General features: G+C 57.5%; 1 protein-coding gene across 1 annotated transcript; it reads left to right on the top strand.

The window, feature by feature from the left end:
- The first annotated feature begins 19,555 nt into the window (after window positions 1-19,555).
- On the top strand, window positions 19,556-20,704 carry NEUROD2 (neuronal differentiation 2). Its single transcript, XM_060134276.1, has one exon. The coding sequence runs from the start codon at window positions 19,556-19,558 to the stop codon at window positions 20,702-20,704; it is 1,149 nt and encodes a 382-aa protein (XP_059990259.1).
- Window positions 20,705-21,429: the final 725 nt, after the last annotated feature.

Raw genomic sequence — 21,429 nt, 5'->3', positions numbered from 1 at the left:
CTCGCCTACCCCGCCGGGCTCCGGGGCTCGCCCGTGCCTCGGTGCCTTCGCGCCCGCACCCCGGGCTCCCCGGCTCGCGGGTCTGGGTCCCTGTCGCTCCCCTCCTTCCCTCGCTCTCTCTCAATGTCTCTCCGCCCTTCCTCTATCTCCCTTGCTCCCTCTCCGCATGTCTGTCTCTGTCTCTGCCTCTGCCTCGCTCCGTCTCTCCGGGTCTCACCCTCCGGCCCCAGCCTTGGGGTGCCCAGCCCGTCCCCTCAGCCTGGGACTGGCGCCCGGGAGCTTGGTGGGAGGACTCAGGAGACAGGGGCCAATGAGCGCCGAGGAGCGTGTTCTCCCGGGGCCGGGAGGAGGGCGGGGAGTGTGAGCCAGGACGCGGGGAGCGGGCTGGGGGCCCCCTGCCGTCTCCCCAGAACTTGAAGCTGCATTATTGATGGAGTCCAGCAGGGAGGATAATGCGGGCAGGCCGAGGGGAGAGCAGCAGCGGGGACTCTGGCTTTAACCCCTTCCTGGCGTGGATGCTTGGAGTTTCACGGGGAGGCCTGTGAGGTCGTGGAGAGAATACCACCAGCCTGCCACGCTGTGAATGGGGGTGTCCTAGAAAGCGAGTGAGCGTGGAGCGGGTTGTGCGTGGGGGGACACGTGTCAGTCATCATGGCAGGGAGTGTGTGAAAGTGAGTGCCAGGGGCCCTGTAGTGCCTATAGCTAGGGAGTGTGTGTGTGTGTGGGGGGTGTCGGTGTGGTGAGAGTGTGTGCGAGTCTATGTGAGTAAGTGTGTCAGAGTGTCAAGGATGCGGGTGTGAGTGGCAGGGTGTGGGAAGACTGTGTGTGTGCGGGGGAGGGGGTGAGGTGGGGGAGGATGTCAGAGGCTGTCAAGGTGATGGGCAGGCTGTGCCAGCTTGCGGGGGTGGGGGAGGGGTGGGTACTGTATCCACAGCTCCAGCCTGTACAGTAGAAGGGGATGAGGCTGTGATCCTGGGAGCACTCCCGTGGGGGGCGGGGAATGTGTCCCTGCCGTGAAATATCCTGGATTCAAGTGCCTCCCCAGATCTAACGTGGGGGAGACAGAACCAGCCTGGGGGAGATGGATTTGGGGGTGTTGGGGGCCAGCATGCACCAGTACACGTGCCATCACGTGTGTGAGTTTGGTGCAGGAATAGAGCAGGGGGGAGAGGTGTGTGTGCGCTCGTTTCTGAGGTGTGAACCTCTCTCTCTCTGCAGAGGCGTTTGTGTGTGTCTCTGGAGGGGAGAAAGGGGAGGAGATGGCCCTGTGGTTTGGAGTGTCCCTGTTTATCTGTCCAGGTCCTGGGTATCTTTGCAGGAACCGGTGTTTCCCTCTGTGGACCTAGGGGCGAGGGACTGAATGCCCTTCTGCGGTGACGAGAGGGTGTGTGTGTAGACGTGTACATAGGCATGTGTCTTCTTGGGGCTCTGTTTGTGTTGGCTCTCTTTTCTCCTGGTCACCCTCGGGCCTGGAACAGTCAGGCGTCCCCCTCCCCCCACCCAGCAACTTTTCCACTCCCAGCCCCAGTGTGCTGGGTCCTTGGCAGAGCGAGAAGGAGCAAGAGGCCAGAGGAGTCTTGTGAAAATGGGGTCAGGGGCACAATGCAGTGCCCCAGAGTCAGCGCCCACTCTGGGGGTGAGGAGAGGGTAGCAGGAGGGCAGAGCTTTGCCCATGGGCACTGGAAGCCCTGGCTGCTCAGTGCCACTCCCCCCAACCCCCAGGCCTGGCTCAAGTCCCGCTGTGTTTGTTGACTTTTATGCTTGTGGGGAAACAGCCAGATGCCAGGTTGCTGGCCCAGGGGTGTGGGCATCTCTGGCAGCCCCTGGCTTGGCCCAGACCCCTCCTTCAGCTGGGTTACGGTGGGGGGCGGTAACGACCAATTTGGCAGTGCACATGAGGAGGTCCTGGGAGTCGGAAGAGGCACAGGAAAGGCATGGCTCAGGCAGTAACCTGAGTGGCCACTGGGCTAAGATGAGGCTGAAAGGCCTGTGGCTTCCAGTGCTGGGGAGGTGGGAAGGTCCTGGTTGGGATGAAGGGGACAGAGGACAGCTGGATGGGTAATGAGAGGACAGGGACAAGGAGGCATCACTACCAGTGGAAACTCACAGCCCATCCGAGCTGAGAGGGCCTTGGGGAACACAGCGGCTGAGGCTCCTTTGACCAGGGAGGCTTGTTCATAGAGCTTCTGCCAAAAGGATTGGAGCTCTGGGTGGCCCTGAATCAGGAAAAGTTCCCCTGACCCAGGCTGGGGCAGCTGGGAACGGAGACTCTCCTCTCTTGGCTAAGCTTGGAAGATGGGGTCTTCAGGGATAGAGGGGAGGGTCTTTGCCCTCTTCCCCCAACCTTTGTTTGCCCAGGCACCCACAGCTCTGGCTGCTAAACCCTGGAGCCAAGAGGGACGGGGGAACCTCACTGACAGAGGAACAGTCACAAGGGACAGACAGGAAGGAGGAGGAAGGGAAGGAAGGATGACAGAGACAGGAGGTGAGAGAAAGAGAGGAGGGGGAGGTAGGAAACATCGGAAAGAAAGAGCGAGAAAACACATGTGAGAGATGGAGAGACAAAGGGGGAGAGAGAAAGCCTCACGACAGAGAGAGGCAGGAGACAGAGATGGAGAGAGAGTAAAAATAGCTCAGCATTAAGATAATTGCAGCTCACAGCTCTGCCCTCCGTTAGGAATTAAATGAGGTTTTATTACTTTGATTTTTCTCTCCTGGATCCTACGCGACTTCTCAAGAACTTGGGGAAAAGTTTTTCAGGTGGGCGGCCAGGTGGCGGGGGCTGCGTGGGTGACAGAGGAGGAAGGGAAAGGGACTTCTGGGGGGAGGGAGGTGTGGGCAGGGGCAAGGAGTGGGGAGGGGCTGGTGAGGATGGAGGAGCCCAGCAGGGGCTGGGGGAGGTGGCCAGCGTCAGGCCCATCCCAGAGGGGTTGAGAAGCAAGGGGCCAGGGTGACCTCCATTTTCTCTGACTTAGAATTAATCATATGCAAATGAGATGTAAAAATAATATGCCACTCCTCGGTTATTATTCTTGAGTTAGAAACACAGGCGTTTGGGTCCAAGGAACAAATTCAAGACCTTGTTTGACTTAACTCCCATTGAACTATGGGTCTTTCTGCTTGGACTGACAAAGTTTGTCACAGTGTCTATTAATGTACAGTAGGTCTGAGCACACTATTTTGAGCACACCGTTTCTCCTCACATCATTGCCTCTTGCCTGCCACATTGTCCGGCATACAGGAGGCACTACATTCACCTTCTCTGGAAGTGTGAAGCCTTTGTTCTCTTTTGGGGAGGTAGGGAAAGAGTTCAATCGTGAATTTTCCCTCCTTTCTTCCAAGCAAGGTATAGTCAAGTGGACAACATAAACTGGGTAGATTGGACAGACCTGGGTAGGAATCTTAGCTCTGTAACTTACTGTGTGACCTTAGACAAATTCTTAGCCTCACCGTGCCTCAGGTTCCTCGTGTCTCAAAGCCCACCTTACATGGTACCTGTGACGATTCGAAAAAGTGAAACTAATGAAGTCCCCAGCCCAGTGCAGGGCTCCCCGGTCAGTATTCAATAAAGGTTCCAGCTTCTCTAGAGCGCCAGGAGTGCAGTTCCGAAAATAGCCAGAAGGTGGCGGAGTCGGCCAGTGTTTGGGCTGCTGCGCTGCTGGCACTGCGTGTCTGTAGCTGGGCATCACAACCCTGACCTTGGCACCACGGAGCTGAGTCAAGCTGGCTGTGTTGGCATGTGGCAGCTGGAAAGGAGGCCCCCGGAAGCCCCTGGAAGCAACCTTAGAGAAGCCAGGGAGCATTAGCTGGGCTCTCTGGGGCATCTTTCCCTGCCACTGCTGGTGGGGGGCGGGCGGGGGGGCGGGATGGAGAGCGGGAGGGAGAGACTGGGGATTCCAAGGCCCGCCTTTGGGAAAACCCGTGGACACCGAGAGAAGAGGGCAAAGGCACCCTCAGTAGGGACACTGGTGACACCAGGACAGGTGGGCAATCATCTAAGACACTCATTGACACACATTCATTCATTCATCCATCATTCAACCCTTTGCCCATTCAGTAAATTCACATTGGGTGCTTTTTTAAAAATCAACTCTATTGAGTTAGAGTTTATATACAATAAAATGTACCAAGTTTAAATATAAATTTCTATGAAACATTTCCATACAACATGTGACCACTATCAATACAGATATAGAACGTTCTCATCACCCCCAAATGTTCTTTTGCCCCATCCAAGTCAATCTCCCTTCCCCCCTCACTGGGAGTATCATAACTCTTAGCACACTATTTTGAGACATGTCCTACCCACTATCTGTCTTTGCATCATCACCTGCCTGCCATAGTGCCCAGAATACAGTCGCACTACATGTTGTAGAGGGGATGGATTGAGGAATGAATGAATAGATAAATACATGAGTCATAGAAATCGGCAACGCGTGACGTATATGGAGCATTTACTCTGTGCTGGACACGGGGCTAGGCCTTTTATATGTATTGTCTCATTTAATCCTCGTTAGATTCACTCTGTTTTATAGTTGGGGCAAATGAGGCTCAGAACTTCTGCCCAGAGCCTGCGTTCAAAGGCAAACCGTCTGACTTCAGAGTTAAGTACAAGATCGCTTGCATACACAGAACTGGGCTTCTCTCTTGCTCAGAATTGGACCGGGTTTCTCTCTCAGCCCAGTTTGGACCAACCTGGGTGGGAAGCAAAAATCAATGTGCGGAGGCTGCCCTCTGGTGGCAGACATGAGTACAGCGGTATCTGTTCCCTCTGGCGCCCCCAGGTGGGATTCTGTTGAGAAGAATGAGCAGGCCGGCAGCCCACGGCGGGGGCAGCCTCAGCCCCGGGCACCTGGAGACCCCCTGCTCTGGCCACTGCCTGGTGCCCCCCGAGGTGCCAGCTGAGGCTGCCCCCGAAGAACGCCAGCTGCCGGAGCCTGCCGCCTCCCACCCCCTCCACCAGCCTCACACACACTCCAATCCCGGTCCAGTCGGCTGCTTCCATTCCCTGAAGAAGAGGCCCTAAAGTTAAAACAGCTGTTAATTTATAAACCAATTTTTCCGTGACTGCTTAATAAATCGCCAACAGCTGCTCTGCCCCCCTCCTGCCCAGGCACCCGGCCCCGAGGGCTGCACGGAGAAGCTCAGAGCCGCCAGCCTGCCCCTCCTGCCTCCTTGCCCCAACTCCCCAGCTTGCCCCCAATCTCCCAAGAACTGGACATGTGTGGGGGAAACCCCAATGAAACCCAGCTTCTGTGGGCTTCAGTGGAGTGGAGAGGGGAGGATGATTTTTCTACAGCGCAAAGCCCATCCCTCCCAACGCCCTAAAACCCCCAACCCAGGACTCCCAGGCCCAGAGGGTAGGTGTCAAAGGTTTTCTTAGTCCTGGGGGAGATGAGGTGTTCAGATTCCCTAGAGAAGTTCCCCTGAGCAACTGGGAGGCAAAGGGAACCTGGACTCATCCCTGAGCGCACTGGAATCTCAATTCGCATATCAGGGTGGTCCCCCTGACAGATGCTAACAGACTCAGTGACCCTGCTGGTCTCTCGGGGGGGGGGGGGGGGGGGGGGAGGGGCTGGGAGGCAGCAAGGAATGCTGGGATAACATCCCCGCTCTGGGGAGATGCCCACACACTCATCCCCAGGATAGTGAGAGGAGGGATCTGGGCCTCCAGAACATTCACTTTGCCTAACATCCACTAGCATATAAAAGGCACCATGAAAATCCACGCGGGGTGGGGGTCTTGTGAATGGCAGACATGAGACATGTTCTTTGCATCTGCAAGTTCCAAAGGCACCCAGGGTGAAAGGCCTGCTGCTACTGTGTTCCCTGACTCTGCTGGGCAATAGTCAATCCAGCCATGCTGGACTTCCCTAGTGGCACAGTGGTTAAGAATACGCCTGCAATGCAGGGGACACAGGTTCGATACCTGGTCCGGGAAGATCCTACATGCTGCGGAGTAAGTAAGCCCGTGTGCCACAACTACTGAACCTGCGCTCTAGAGCCCGCGAGCCATAACTACTGAGCCCGCGAGCCACAACTACTGAAGCCCGCGCGCCTAGATCCCATGCTCCGCAACAAGAGAAGCCACCATAATGAGAAGCCCTCGCACCAAAATGAAGAGCAGCCCCGGGCTTCCCTGGTGGCACAGTGGTTGGGAGTCCGCCTGCCGATGCAGGGGACACGGGTTCGTGCCCCGGTCCGGGAAGATCCCACATGCCGCGGAGCAGCTAGGCCCGTGAGCCATGGCCGCTGAAGAGTAGCCCCTGCTCGCTGCAACTAGAGGAAGCCTGCGCGCAGCGATGAAGACCCAATGCAGCCAAAAATAAGTAAATAATTTATTTATTTTTAAAGAAAAATCCAGTCATGCCCCTGTAGACACAAGGAGCTCAGTAAGAAACGGGGAACAGTGTGGTAAAGCACACCAGGTCAGAAGCTCAAATCCCAGTCTCCCACCTACTAGCTGTGTGACCTTGGGCAAGTAACTTAACTTCTCTTTCCTTCCTCAGTGACTCCATTTATAAAATAGGGATAATAATTACAGAACTGTTGTGAAAATTAGACAAGCTGAGGCACACGAAGTGCCTGGCACATCGTAGGTGCTTACAGTAATGTGACAGTATTATCTTTCTCATCCCCCTGCTGGGAAGAGCAGAGACTGGATCTCCTAGCTCCCCACAAGTAGCAAATCTTGGGGTGGGGTTGCTCAGGAGATTTCCACGGGTGGGGGCAGGTAGGTGTTCTGGGGACAAAACCAACCCGGATTTCTGAGTTCTATGGTTCTGACTGGGTTCTCTCATTCTGGGCCCTTCTGTTTCCTCCCATTCCTCAAACCCCCAACCTCCTCCTGACTCAGGTAGCCATGGCCTTTCCCCAGCCTGCTTCTTGGAAAAGAAGGAAAAGCTTCCACCTGACTCCAGCTCCTTGGAGCCCCACCTCTCAAGAAGAAAGTTCTCCCCACATTCTGTCTAATTGAATTCCCTTCCATTTCTTCTCTTGTTCTATTAGCTGTCATGACCCTTTCCTGCCCCACACCCCGAGACCTGCTGGCCTCTACCGTCATTCAGGCCGAGCCTGACTCTGCTACCTCCTCCCTGTGTGCCCAGAGCAACTTAGTCAACCTCTCCGAGCCTTGGGTTCCCCAGCTCTAGAATGGGGAGAATCCCAGAACCTACCTCCTGGGTTGTCATGAGGGTTGAATGAGACACTACCCATGAAGTTCTTATCCTTAGCGTAGGGCCCGGCTCTCAGCAGTTGCTGAGGACATAGTGGTGGAGAGAGAGGTGGCAGAGTGTGGTGGAAAGAACCCGGATGCCAGAACTGGACTGTCTTGGTTCAAATCCCACTCCACTCCTCGCAGCTGAGTGACCTTGGGCAGGTGGCTTAACTGTCTAGTGCCCGTGTTTCTCCATCCATAAAAGGGCCTGTGATAGAAGCTACGTCACTGGGGGATTGTGAGCCATCTAGAATTCTCGGAACAGGTCTCCAGCTAAATAAATGTCTCCCTGAATTAACAGTATTGTGAGCTGCTGTTACTATCATGGGCCCACTAGAGCATTGACCCCCTATAGGCCTTGCCCCACTAGGGGCTTGTTGATGGCAGAAGGTTGCAGGGTGAGCAGAACCAGACTGGAGACCCTAGTATTGGGGTTCCTGGCTCAGGACAGACCCGCAGGCTCCACTTCCTCAGTTTTCCCACCTCTGACATCCCCCTAGACCCTGGCTTGGGCTCAGTCAGGAGGCACAACCCTCTACCTCCCTGAGTCAATGCTCCTGCAAACTCTCCAGCCCCCTCCCTATGCCTAGGTCCTGACGACCTCCTGGAAGAAAAAACCCAGGTCCCGGGGGCCCACTCAAGCCTAGGACTTCTCTGCCAGGGTGCCAGCTGGTGCCCATGGAGGCGGTGCTGCAGTTTGATCATGTGGAAAGGGAAAGCTTGGAGGTGCCCCCAGCCGTGGTGGCCCCCACCAGAGACGAGACTGGGGCACCCAGGACATCCTGGAGGCTTCCTTCCCCTGGGGACAGGCTGGGGTGAGAGCTAAGCTTGTCTTGTCTGGTGCCTCAGTTTACTCAGCCATCCTGGAGATGGAGTCTTCATTTCTGTCTCCCCGGGGCGCCAAAGGCCTTGGCATTGGCCTCTCGCAGCTCCTTGCCCTCTTTCCTTTCTTAAAGAAACCGAGCTCAGCCTCCTCCACCCGGCCCGGATTCTCTCCTTAGAAGCCACCCAGGAGGACCCTTAGCCCGGGAGGGGAGGGGAAGAGCCAACCCTGTGCTGGAGATCGCCTCTGCAGGACGTGGGGCTGGACCTCCAAGCCCGCCCAGGGCCGGGGTCGCCCCGCGCCCCGCGCCCCTGCCCCTTCCCGCCGCCACTGGCCCTTTAAGAGCCTCTCCGCGCGCCGCCGTCCCGGATCAGCCAGAGAGACCATTAAAATTTTATGCAGAATGAAAATGGGCCAGGTCTCCAGCTTCCTCGCTCCCATCCAATGATTTATTACTCGCAAATACCACAGAACTAATTAGTATAGTAATTAATTAATACGCATTTGCATATTTGCATGTGCAATTAGTGCAGTGGAGTGATTACTGGGAGAATGAGGGGCCCTGGATTGTCAGCTGTGAGGAGGAAGTGGCCTGGAAAAGAGTTAGTGGGAATGAACTTTGTAGGGAGCGCGAAGGCGGGGAGAGAGGGGGAGGCGAGCGGGGCGAGGCCGGGGGCGCCGGGGCGCTGGGCCACCTCGCGAGGCGCGGAGCGGCTGCGCGGGGCAGCGCGGGTTCCGGGCCGACCCGCGGCCACCGGACGCCGGTCGGGGTCGTGACCTGGGCGCCCCCACCCCGCCCGAGGCCCCGCCCCGCCCCCGCCGCGTGGCACAGCTCCAAGAGCGCGCCTGATTGTTATGCATTGTGTTTCTTGTTGCGAGCGGAGCCTGGCGGAATGGGGCTGGCACAAGCTGTTTCCCTGCCACGCGGCGGTGGCACCTTAAAGGGGCAGCGTCCGCTTCCCGCCGCCGCCCGGCCGCCCCCACCCTCGCCGCCCCCACCCCCCAGCCCCAGTTGAACACCCTTCCGGGAGGCGACCGGCGGCCCGAGCCGGGCTAGAGGCCAGAGGGCGCGCGCCGAGGCCGCCCAGGAGGTGGCGCGGCCCCAGAGGGCGCGGGGCACGTGCCGAGGGAGCCTGGCAGGCCGGAAGGCAGGCTGTGAGCCGGGACCCAGCGGCCGGGGAGCTCCAGGCCCTCTGCCCGGCACGCGGCAGGGGTGATGAGGAGAGAGCCGGGAGAAAGCCAGGGTGGGAAGGACAAGGAGAAGGAGTGGCAGGGGCCCACTGGGTGCCAGGTGCTTCTTCATAGGACACCGCTTTGCTTCCAATCTTCACAAAGATTCCGTGAGACAGGGCTCCTTATTCCCATTTTACAGACCGAAAAACAGAATGGGGTGGGCCCCCGCTAGTGAGCAAGTAGTAAAGCTAGGTTTCCAGCAGGTCGGTCCATCCTCAAGTGCTCAACGTGGAGCCAAGGGCCAGGGGAAAGAGTGACATTTCCTCAGCGGGCATCAGGGAGGACTTCCTGGTGAAGGAAGCACCTCACTGAGCTTGCAGGGGCGAGGAAGGCACCTCCTGAAGGAGCTGAGGGAAGAGGGATACAGGGTGGAGAAAACCCATGTTTGATGTGACTGCCCCTTTCCTTGTGTAGAGAGACACCCCCCCCCCCGCCACCTACCATGAGTAGAACTGCAGAGACCCAGGCCAGGGCACTGACTCCCATTACGTGGGGGCCTGGATAACAGGCAAACCCTTGGCCCCAGATCCTCCCAGGGTGCCCTCCTTTCCCTCTCTATTGTAGCGTCTGCTGGTCCCACAGTGTGGAGATAAACCCAGGTTTCAGAGAAGGGAACACTTTGTAAAAGTGAGTAAGAGATTGGACTCAGAGTAAGGCAGAGCTTGGTTCAAATCCAGGCTCTGCCACTTACCAGCCATGTGACCCTGACACAGCAACATTTTTTTAAAAATAAATTTATTTATTTTGGGCTGCGTTGGGTCTTTGTTGCTGCCTGCGGGCTTTCTCCAGTTGCGGAGAGCAGGGGCTACTCTTGGTTGTGGCGTGCGGGCTTCTCATTGCGGTGGCTTCTTTTTTGCGGAGCACGCGCTCTAGGTGCACAGGTTCACTTAGTTGTGGCTTACTCCACGGCATATGGGAATCTTCCCGGACCAGGGTTCGAACCCACGTCCCCTGCCTTGGCAGACAGATTCTTAACTACTGTACCACCAGGGAAGTCTGACACAGCAACCTTAGCCTCAACCTCTCTGTGCTTCAGCATCTAGTCTTTAAGTGGAGGTAACAGTGATCCCACATCCGAGGTCATGGTGAGAATGAAATAAGATTGTGTGTGTGAGGTCAGGGCCTGGCACAGATAACACTGCCACTGTCATTTCACTATTATGGATTACAAAACATTAAAGTATTACAGAGAGCTCTGAGGCCCCAGGGACGGGAGGACCCCAAAGCAGTAATCAGGGTCCTAGTTTCTAGTCCCAGCTCTGTCACCACTTATTGTGTGAAACAAGGAATGTTGCTTCTCCTCTCTGTGCTGTGGTTTCCTTATCTGTAAGACGGGGCATTGGGCCATGAGGCTCCTACCCCTGTTCCCTTCCCTCCCCGTGCCCCCCTGACGCCACAGGGTACTGAACCAGGGAAGTAAAGGCTAAGTCTCATTCACACTGTCTTGGGCTCCAGTCTCCTAGGGACTAAGTCAAGAGGTCTCTGGTTAAATTGTGACCTCCTGCCCCACATGCACACCCCCGCCCCCACCCCCATGCACAGCCCTTTAAGGCTGTCCTCCTGTGAACACCAGCACCACTGCAGCTGTGGGTCCTCTGTGCCCACTGCCAGCCTCAGGTGCCCCATGCTCTGATACTGGGCTCAAGGGAGGCATCAGAGAACTGTCCGGTACCAGGTACCCAGAAGTCCCCAGCCCAGATCATTGGTGCTGATTTCCAGGGGAGGAAATCAGGACATGCCCAAGTCATGGGCAAGTTCAAAGCAGAGCCTGCCTGGAGGAGAGAAACCTGGGATGCACACCCATCCTGTGCTCTTCCCACTGCCCTGCACTGCCCCATCAGGTGCCCACTTTCTGCCATCAATCAGGACTTAACCACTCCAAGCACACTTCATAATCACTGTCCTTTTGGTCCTCCCATCAGTGCTGAGAGAGACAGCAGGTGGACAAGTGGCACTAGTCCCATTTTACAGATGAGGAAGCAGAAGTTTACATGATTTGACAAAGGTTGAGACCCTGCTAAGTCTGGTGTTCTTTTGACCAGCTCGAGCTCCCTCTTCCACTGACCGCCCTCCTCTGCAGACCCGTGGAGGGGCAGGGGCAGGACATCCCAACTGCTCACTTGGAAAACTGACAAGAAAGGCAGAACAAAGATGCAGTGATGAACAGAGCTTCAGAAACAAAGTTTTGTTTTTAATTAATTAATTATTTATTTATATACCTTTGGCTACGTTGGGTCTTCGTTGCTGCATGCGGGCTTTCTCTAGTTGTGGCAGGTGGGGGCTACTCTTTGTTGAGGTGCACGGGCTTCTCATTGCAATATATTCTCTTGCTGCGGAGCACAGGCTCTAGGCACGCGGCATTCAGTAGTTGTGGCACGTGGGCTCTAGAGCGCAGGCTCAGTAGTTGTGGTGCAGGGGATTAGTTGCTCCGCGGCATGTAGGATTTTCCCGGACCAGGGCTCGAACACGTGTCCCCTGCATTGGCAGGCAGATTCTTAACCACTGCGCCATCAGAGAAGTCCCAAAGGTTTTTTTTGTTGGTGGTGGTGGTGGTGGGGGGGTTTTTTTTTAAAGTTGATCAGGGTCCTGAGGCAAAACCAGCCATACCTGGATGGGGCAGTTGCTGAGGCAGCACTTCCACATTTGTTAGCTCATTTAATGCTTAGCAGGCATCTTATTGTAATTATCACGCCCATTTTACAGGGGGGAAGGTTGAGGTTCCATGTCAGTGCGGGGATTGGTAGGGAAGCTGAGGGGAAAGGAGGAGGAGCTTCCTCTAGGCGGGTGTCCTGCCCTGGCTGCAGCCTCCAGTTTCTGGGCAGTGGCAGGACGGACCTTTGTCACCACGACCACTTATTGCAGACATTGTATGTGCCAGGCTCTGGGACCAGTTCCTGCCTTCCAGGTGGGAGAGACCCATGAGGCAAAGGTCATGGCCTGTGCCTCCGTAGAGGTGTGCAGAAGGCATTAGGGAAGTCTGGGGAGGGCATCTAACCCAGAGAGACTTCCTGGAGGAGGTGATGCTTAGGCTTAAAAGGTGAAGAAAGTGGAGAGGGTGCTCCAAGCAGAGGGGACAGCCTGAGCAAGGGCTCATAGGCATGAGGCTCGTGAAAGGTGAAGGAGTTTAGAGTGGCTGAGGGGCAGAGTTCAAGGCGGGGACAAGCGTCGAGAGAGAGCTGCATAGCAGCCAGACCAGGGTGTCCCTAAGGAGCATGGCCTAATCCTAGGGGTAATGGGGAGCCACTGAAGGTGCCTGAGTAGGGGAATGTCACGTTCAGATTTGACTTTTCAACAGGATGAACAGCCTCTGTCCTATGCGGGAAGCCAGAGGAGCAAGGGCCTGTGGGAAGTCAGAGCTTCCCAGGGGAACAGAGCCTGGGCCAGGTCCATAAGTCAGAAGGGTTGAGATACTGGGGGGTGGCTTTGGGGAGTAGCATCAGCAAAGAAGAAATGGCAGTGGGAGTGGGACTCAGCTGTGTCTCTGGACCTCATCTCCCCTCCCCTCAGGGAGTTGCCTTCACCCCATGCAGGGAAGGTGTGGGGTAGGGAGAGGAAGGAGAGGGGCTCTAAGCCTGCTGAGAGGTGTGAGGTCCAAGAAGGCGGTCTACAGCTGGGCAGCAACCACCCTGGAAGGGGAGGCATTTTGGGCCTCACGTGGCCTCAGAATCTGAGCTTGGCGCCCAGGGAATGGGGGTCAGGCACTCCCGGGCTCAGCCTCCATGCCCTGAGCCCTCTCTCAAGCTACTTTGAGGGGAACCTGTGACCCCTGCATCCCAAGTCCTCCTCCCCACACTGAAATTGGTAAAAAAAAAAAAAGGCAGGAGGGGGAGTCTGGGGGCTCAGGGATTGACCCGGGGCCTTGGACCTGACTGCTTTAGAAGAGTCTCTGGAGAAAGGCTCCAGTACCCCAAACCCTATAAATCAGCCAGGCATTAATGCAAGGAGCATTTATTGAGCACCAACGCTATACAACCTATTTGAAGCCCCGGACTACTGAGCTATAAGGTAAGTAGCCACCACAGTCAAGTCAGCTAGACACGGGTAAATGGTTTCTCCTAACAGAGGGTGGTAAGTACTGAAGCTGCCTGGGGAGATCAGGGAAGGCTGCCAGGAGGAGATGTCCAACCAGGAACACCTCTTGGTGAGGAATGAGAATGAGTTTGATGAAAAAAAGGACTCAGAGGCCAGAGCCTGTCAGGGAAGGAGCTCTTTTCAGAAGAACAGGGCTCAGAAGCCGGAAGTCAAAGGTTATGGGGCAGAGGTCACTGTACTTTTGGAGCAAAGGACCAATCCCAAGGGTGCTGGCTTTGCTGGAGGATTAGTGGGCCTCCTCCATCGGCCTTTGTCCCAGGTTAGGGGGGTCTGACCCGGGACTCTCAGCTCACGCCTGGAGCGGCGGGCATGTGCCCACCTATCTTTGCGTGGCGCCTAGGCCCAGAGCGGGAGCCCAGGGCGCAGGCAAAGGAAGTCGAAGAGAATCCTGGTAGTGAGCTCTGGGGGGCAGGCCGGGAGGTCAGCACAGAGGAGGCGGGCTACACCTCACTGGTCCTCCCCCCTCCCCCTCCCCGGTGGCACCACAAGGCACGCAGCCGCATATCACCCGTGCCAGCCCTCACCTCCCGGCAACGTCGCCGCATTCTCAGCCACGCCATCTGGCGTGCCCGCCGCTCCCCAGAACACTGCAGCGGGTGGGGGGAGGGGGCAGCGGGGCAGGTGCCCACCCCAGAGCCAGAAAGAAGCGGCAGGTCCCCTCCCCCAACGTCCTTTCGGACTTGAGGTGGGCAGGGGGCTGGGGAAGAGGGCGGCAGGTGCTCTGATACTTCAGGAGGAAGCTTCGAGCATCCGAATTGATGGAAGAGTCGCCGTCTGGGCAGCGCCAGTCGGCCCCCTCCCCTCCCTCCTTCCCCACAGCTCAGCCGATGCCCGGAGCACCGGCCTTCAGAGGATCCCCACATTCCTGCCCTTCCCCTCAAATCAGAGGTGGGGGCGAGCAGAGCAGACCGCCGCCCCCTCGCCCTGCTCCTGTCCTCGTACTTCACCCGCCTGCCCACCTCAGCCGGGGAGGCCCCGGGAGACGGAGTTAGAGGGCGGCGGCCGGGGAATGGACGCCTGGGTTCTGATCCACCCGCCCCTCGTGGTCTGACACTCTGGTGGGAAATGAAATCTCCTTCTCCGGCACAGTTGCCCCCAGCAGTCTTATTTGGAGCATGGTGCTGGTGGTGGTGGTGGTGGTGGTGGTGGTGGCGGCGTCTGGCTAGGTGTCCTTTCTGGGTGTCAGAACGGAACGCGGGTTTACAGATTTGTGTGTGTGTGGTGTGGTTTTTTTTTTGGTTTTTTTTTTTTTTTTTTTGGTTTTTGGTTCTGTTTTGGGGTTTTTTTTTGGTGAGAGCAGTTTTATAGAACATTCTCCTGTCCTCTGAGCAAGAGTACCTACACTGCTCAGGAATGACCTACCGCTTCCCTCCTTCTCCCCTCTACACCCCCAATGCTCCCCCCCCAGGACCTACGCCCGCACAAAATGGCTGCCACCCCTCTGAGGCAGCCATTTTAGGTGCCCAGACTGTGGCCTCCCTTGGGATGGGGCTATGTCTCCATGGGAACCTCAGACCCTCAGCTCCCAGCTCCCTGGATGGGAGTGGGCAGCAGAAATGGGAGTCTTTCCGACCTGGCTGAGGTGCCCAGCCTTCCTCTTTCCCTCTCAGAGACCCAGAGGGGACCAGGCCCCTCACCACCTCCCTTCCCCCAATGCCAGGGGGAGGAACAGATGGCATCTCTGGGTGTCCTTCTCCTTCCGTCTCCTTCCTTCCATTTCTGGCTCTTTCTGTCTCTCCATCACTGCATCTCTGCATCTCTGGATGCACAGAGAGGAGCACAGACGTCCCTGTATGTTCATGCTTGTGCATGTGTATGTGGACACGTGTGTGTTATACCTCTTTCAAGCCCATGTCTAAGGCGGGCCCATCCCACACCTCCCTCTGTTCCAATTTTCCCGTTTTTTTTTTTTTATTGTATCTTCTAAAAAAAAGTTGAAATGTGTCGAGTGAGAAAAACTTGTTCCATTTTTCTGAAGGAAGAAAAGACAGGGGCAGCAAACAGACTGAGAGGAGTGAAGTTCTCCATACCCCAAGGTATATCCCCCTGCCCCCTCAGGCCTCTTTCTCCGGGGGTCTGAAAGGAGCTGAGGTCATTCCTGACAGGAGACAGGGCAGGGATGGAAGAGCCTCTGAAGGGCTCCCCTATGCTGAGGAGGTCTGTCTCTTGCCTGGAGCAGAAAGCAGAGCTGGTAGGGACCTGTGAGGCTTAACCCAGGCCCCAGTGTCCAAAGGAGAGGGCAGGGGGTATCTTTCGACCCCAAGGAAGCATTAATTCACTTACTCATCCATTCATTCACCCATTAATTCTACAAAAACTCAGTTCTCATATAGACAAAGCATTCTGAATGTGTATGTGCCGGGGGTATGTGCAAGAAACCAACAGCATAAAGCATGTTACAGTTTACAAAGTGCTTTAATAAAAAGGAGAGTGGACGTTTATTGAAGGCGCACTCTATTTCCAGCCCTGTGCTAAACTCAATACATGTACTATCCCATTTAGTACTAACAACAACCCTATGAGGTGTAGGATAATTGTCCCCATTTTACAGATGGGAAAATCAAGACTGAGAGCTGTTATGTAACTTGCTCAAGGCATTCAGCATTCTTAAAGCTGGTAAGTAGGGTGGCCAGGAATCAGAGCCCAAAGCATGTGCATGTAATCAAAATACCATGTGACCGGGGGGCTCAAGAAGGGCCATGTGTCAGGATTGAAGACCCCCACCCTCTGTAAAGGGACAGGAAAGCCTTTGAGCTGTGCCCAAACATGGACAAAGGCCTGGCCAGCACCTCTGAGTCTCTGCCCCACCTGAGGCCTATCCTTTGGCCCCTCTCTCTGCCATGCCCAGAGTGCCCCAGACCATCTGCCAGACCATGGGTGGGAGCCTACCTTCCCAGAACCAGGATGTATGAGTGGAGGAAAACTTACCATTGGTTTCTCATCCTTGGAGACCCCTGAGGCAGACTGTGTGACTGTAGAAGGAGCACTGAGCTGGGAGTCAAGTTCCTGGGTTCTAGACCAAGTTCTGCTCTCCACTGTGTGGTCCTGGGCAAGTCAGTTCCCCTCTATGGGCCTCTGTAGGAGGAATATTTGAGGTGCCTTTCGGTACCTGGTCCTGGCTTACACAGTGCCAGCCCCCCTTCTCCAAGGCCTCCTTGGCCATCATGCGTACCTCTGTTTAGAACCTAATTCATTCTACCAGGCATCAGATCAGTGTCTTACCAGCCCGAGACCCCTTCTGGAGGTCCTAGAGGGAGAAAACTGCTCCTGTCCAGATTGAGGGTGAAACCCCCATCTTTGTACCACCCAGTGCTTAGCACGTGGTTGCCACCAAAGTGCACGTGGTTAAAGTATTATTGAAGTTGTCTAAGCATATGGACGCTGGAGGGTGGGGAGGGATAGGAAACGTAGGTCTGAAACACACGAATGCCTGAATAAAGGTGTAGACAAGGGTCTCTCTACACCTGGCTGTGATTACCTGCTTACACACATGAATCTATCGGAGTAGGAGTGTGTATCCATTTTCTGCACCACAGAGTGAGGAACACGTGTGTGTGTGTGTGTGTGTGTGTGTGTGCACGCACGTGTGTGTGTCTAAAGCTACCTCCCTCAACTCTGTGCCATTTCCATCTGTGTCTGGCCCAGGGAGAGGGTTGAAAGGTGAGCTGTAAGATAAAACAGCAATTTCCTACCTTCCTTATCAAGACACCTGTCTGACCTACCTCCGCCTGGTCACTCTCAAGACTGCTGGAGTTGGCTTCAGTACCTGCAGTATTTTTTTGCAGGGGGAGGAGAATGCTTGAGCCTCTTCCAGGAACTTTAGGCAATTCCCAGCTCAGCCCCCTCCTCCCTCAAATAAGCAAGTCAGAGGCCGGGAGACAAAGCCACTGGTGGGATGGTCACTTGTCTAGCAGGGGGAAAGTATGTTAGGCAGGGAAGGGGGGAGAGAAGGGAGAAGTTTTTGGGTTCGGAATCCAGACTGAGCCCTCTCCCACACCCCCAGATGGTGGGTGCATTGGCTCATCCCAAGGGTTCCTTTCCATTCCCATCCCAACCTACATATACCCCTAAACACCCAAGGAAATCTTTCCCATCAGCTGACGCCACTGATACACACACATGTCCCCACAGACACACACACGCCCATGCAAAGGCACAGACATCCAGGCAAGTCTTCCCTTTCCTCTGTCTTTCCCTTGGTTTGAATTGCGTTCAGCCACATATGTTGTGTGTGCGTGAGGGTGGGTGGGGGAGGGGCAGACAGGGATGAGGGATGGCACGGTGCCAACGTCTACCTATGGGGCTTAGGCCAGGAACGCCCCCCACGCCCACCCTGGGAGGGGGCCTCAGCTGTCCCTTTGTGACCAAGGGGATCCTCCTGGGGGTCGGGGGGGTGGGGTGGAGGCAAACATAGAGGTCCCTCCTCCAGAGCCGAGGGTCTGGTCCCTGACCCACCTTTGGGGGCCTGCAAGGGAGGAAGTGGACAGAACAGGGCCCTGGAGGGAGCATAGAATTGGGGACACCAAAACCCCCCAAGTTCCAGCCTTGCCACCCCATTGTTCCCTTGTGGGGGACTCTATATCCAAGGGGGGCAACTCCTCCTACCTCCCTCTCAATCCCTGCTTTCCCTGCGTTGGGCGGGGAGGGGAGGGAGGCAGAGATATTTATTTATTTCCTTTATTTATTTAATTTTTTTTTCTTTTTTTTGGAGTAGAGAGTGACAGATGGCGGCGGGTCCCGGGGGAGCCGGCTCTCCCCCAATGCAGACGCATGCCAATCACCGTCTCTCATGTGATAGCTGCTGCCCGTGACGTGCCAAGCCCATATGGCCTGGCATAGAGGCTGGTACCCCGCCTGGTAGAGATGCCACACTCGCTCCGCGGTTCGCATGGCGCTCTGAAGACGCCGGCGCCTGCCGCCTTGAGGAGCCGCTGCCCCCGCTCCCTGAAGATGGGGGAACAATGAAATAAGCAAGAAGATTCCTCTTCTCCCCCCTCTCTCTCTTGCCCCCCTCCCCCCCCCTCCCCTCCCCTCTCCCCTTGACTCCTCTCCGAGGTAAGTTGTCCGAAAGGCAGCTAGATCTGACCCGCCGCTTGGGGGGTGGGGGGCAGCGTCTTCGGCCGACAGGAGGGTCCCTAAATCCCCCCTTCCCGGGACGATGCCCCCTAATGGGGTGGGCATCGGAGGCGCCCAGGGTTCCCTCTCCCCTAGGGGCTGCAGCTCAGTGGGCTGCGGAGGGAGGCGTCTCTGCCTGCGATGGGCTTGGGGAGGAGGGGGAAAGCAGGGTCATGGGGGGGCGTGAAGAGGCTGAGATGGGAACCCCCCCCCCATGGTTGTCCCGGAGGAACCTTCGACCTTTCCCTACCACCGAAAAAAAAGAGAGAGAGAGAGAGAGAAGGAAACAAACAAATTTGGATTTTTTCCCATCAATCCCGAAATACAACGAGATCTGAAGAGCCGTGTGGGAGGGAGGCAGTTTAAAGGGGGGAAGGGGGTCCCTGACCGCAGGGGAGACGGACGGGGCTCGCTTCTCTCAGTCTCCTCCCCACGCCCGGCTTTCTCAGTCCTCGCCGCCCCGAGCCGGCTCCGGGAGCTGGGGACGCCCGGCTGGAGGAGACGATCCTCCCGCCTCTGGAACTGGGGCTGCGGGGGTGGGGGCCGAGCCGAGGGCGGCGCGCGGCCAAGTTGCAAATTGGATTAGGGAGTGTGGGGGTGAGAGCCACGGGAGGGCGGGGGAGCCGGGCGGCGGGGCCCGGGCCGCCGGAGCCGCCGAGCGGGGCAGCTGCCCCACCGCGGCCGCCCAGCCTTCCTCCACCGCCGGGAGAGAAGAGGCTTCCTGGCGATCGCGCCGCCTCCCCCCGGCGAAAGATCTGCTCCCTAAAGCCCCTGTTCTGTCCCCGACCACACCCGGAGAGGACCGGCGCGGGGAGCGGCCCCTCGTTCAGGCGAGGGGTGGAGCCGGGGCCCAGCGCCGGAGAAAGGGCCTGTGCCGAGACCCCGGGCGGGCGGCGGGGCTGGGCTGGGCTGGCTCGGGGTGGGGCAAGCGGAGGAGGTGGGCACCCAGGGCCCCCCGGGCGGGAACCCGCACCGGACTCGGGGGTGGAGGCGGGTTACGGGGGTCGGGATGACCCCAGCGCTCCCCTAACTCTGTGCTCTCTCCTCTTCCCGCCCGCCGGGCGCCCTCAGGCACCATGCTGACCCGCCTGTTCAGCGAGCCCGGTCTCCTCTCGGATGTGCCCAAGTTCGCCAGCTGGGGCGACGGCGACGACGACGAGCCGAGAAGCGACAAGGGCGAGGCGCCGCCGCCACCTCCGCCTCCGCCGGGGCCCGGGGCTCCGGGGCCCGCCCGGGCCGCCAAGCCCGTCCCTCTCCGTGCTGACGAGGTGCCGGAGGCCGCGCTGGCCGAGGTCAAGGAGGAAGGCGAGCTGGGGGGCGAGGAGGAGGAGGAAGAGGAGGAAGAGGAAGGGCTGGACGAGGCAGAGGGCGAGCGGCCCAAGAAGCGCGGGCCCAAGAAGCGCAAGATGACCAAGGCGCGCCTGGAGCGCTCCAAGCTGCGACGGCAGAAGGCGAACGCTCGGGAGCGCAACCGCATGCACGACCTGAACGCGGCGCTGGACAACCTGCGGAAGGTGGTGCCCTGCTACTCCAAGACGCAGAAGCTGTCCAAGATCGAGACGCTGCGCCTCGCCAAGAACTACATCTGGGCGCTCTCTGAGATTCTGCGCTCGGGCAAGCGACCCGACCTGGTGTCCTACGTGCAGACGCTGTGCAAGGGCCTGTCGCAGCCCACCACCAACCTGGTGGCCGGCTGCCTGCAGCTCAACTCGCGCAACTTCCTCACTGAGCAGGGCGCCGACGGCACGGGCCGCTTCCACGGCTCCGGCGGCCCATTCGCCATGCACCCCTACCCGTACCCGTGCTCGCGCCTGGCAGGCGCACAGTGCCAGGCGGCGGGCGGCCTGGGCAGCGGCGCGGCGCACGCCCTGCGGACCCACGGCTACTGCGCCGCCTACGAGACGCTGTACGCGGCGGCTGGCGGCGGCGGTGCGAGCCCGGACTACAACAGCTCCGAGTACGAGGGCCCGCTCAGCCCCCCGCTCTGTCTCAATGGCAACTTCTCGCTCAAGCAGGACTCGTCGCCCGACCACGAGAAGAGCTACCATTACTCTATGCACTACTCGGCGCTGCCCGGCTCGCGGCCCACGGGCCACGGGCTGGTCTTCGGCTCGTCGGCTGTGCGCGGGGGCGTCCACTCGGAGAATCTCTTGTCTTACGATATGCACCTTCACCACGACCGGGGCCCCGTGTACGAGGAGCTCAATGCGTTTTTCCATAACTGAGACCTCGCGCCCGCCCCTTTCTTTTTCTTTTGCCTTTGCCCGCACCCCTGCCCCTAGGCCCCTCGAGCGCAGGGGCACCCCACCTACTCCGGCGCGGGGCGCGGGGAGCGGGCTGCCAGTCGTGCCGCTCTCCTAGGCAGCGCGGTCCCCTTACCTGTGGGTGGCCCGTCCCAGGGGCCTCGCTTCCCCCAGGGGACTGCCTTCTCTCTCCCCAAGGGGTTCCCTCCTCCTCTTTCCCAGGGAGTACTTCTACAGGGACCCCTCTTTGGGCACTCCCTGGAGATCCCACCACCACCACCAATTCCCAATCCCTGCACTTAGGTTTTCTCTTCCCCTTTCCCCCTGCAGGCCCAAAGGCTTTGGTAAGGGGGCAGCTGAGCTGTGGGATACTGTTCTTCCCCTATTATTATTATTATTACTAGAACAGACACCGAGCTGCCGGGCGCCCCCTCTTTCTTGAAGAGGGCAGAAGTCAGGGCACGGAGCCTGGACCTGGAAGCCCTCATCATCCCCAACCCCTAGTCTAAGCGTTTTGTGATTTTAATTTTGGCGGGAGGGAATGTGGATTGAAGGAAAGAGAGAGGCCAAGACAATTTGTAACTAGAATCCATTTTTCCCTTTTCCCTTTTTTAAACAAACAAACATACAAAAAAAAAAAAAAAAGCTAAGAGGCGACGGAGGCCGAACGCAGAGTCCGGATCGGAGAGAAAACGCAGTAAGAACTT

The sequence above is a fragment of the Lagenorhynchus albirostris genome, chromosome 20 (assembly GCF_949774975.1).
Source record: "Lagenorhynchus albirostris chromosome 20, mLagAlb1.1, whole genome shotgun sequence".
Classification (NCBI taxonomy): Eukaryota; Metazoa; Chordata; class Mammalia; order Artiodactyla; family Delphinidae; genus Lagenorhynchus; species Lagenorhynchus albirostris.
This window is presented reverse-complemented; position numbering and strand designations above follow the sequence as displayed.

Bases quoted from the DNA above. Each gene is read 5' to 3' on its own strand.
- NEUROD2 (XM_060134276.1), top strand. From the start codon at position 19,556: ATGCTGACCCGCCTGTTCAGCGAGCCCGGTCTCCTCTCGGATGTGCCC.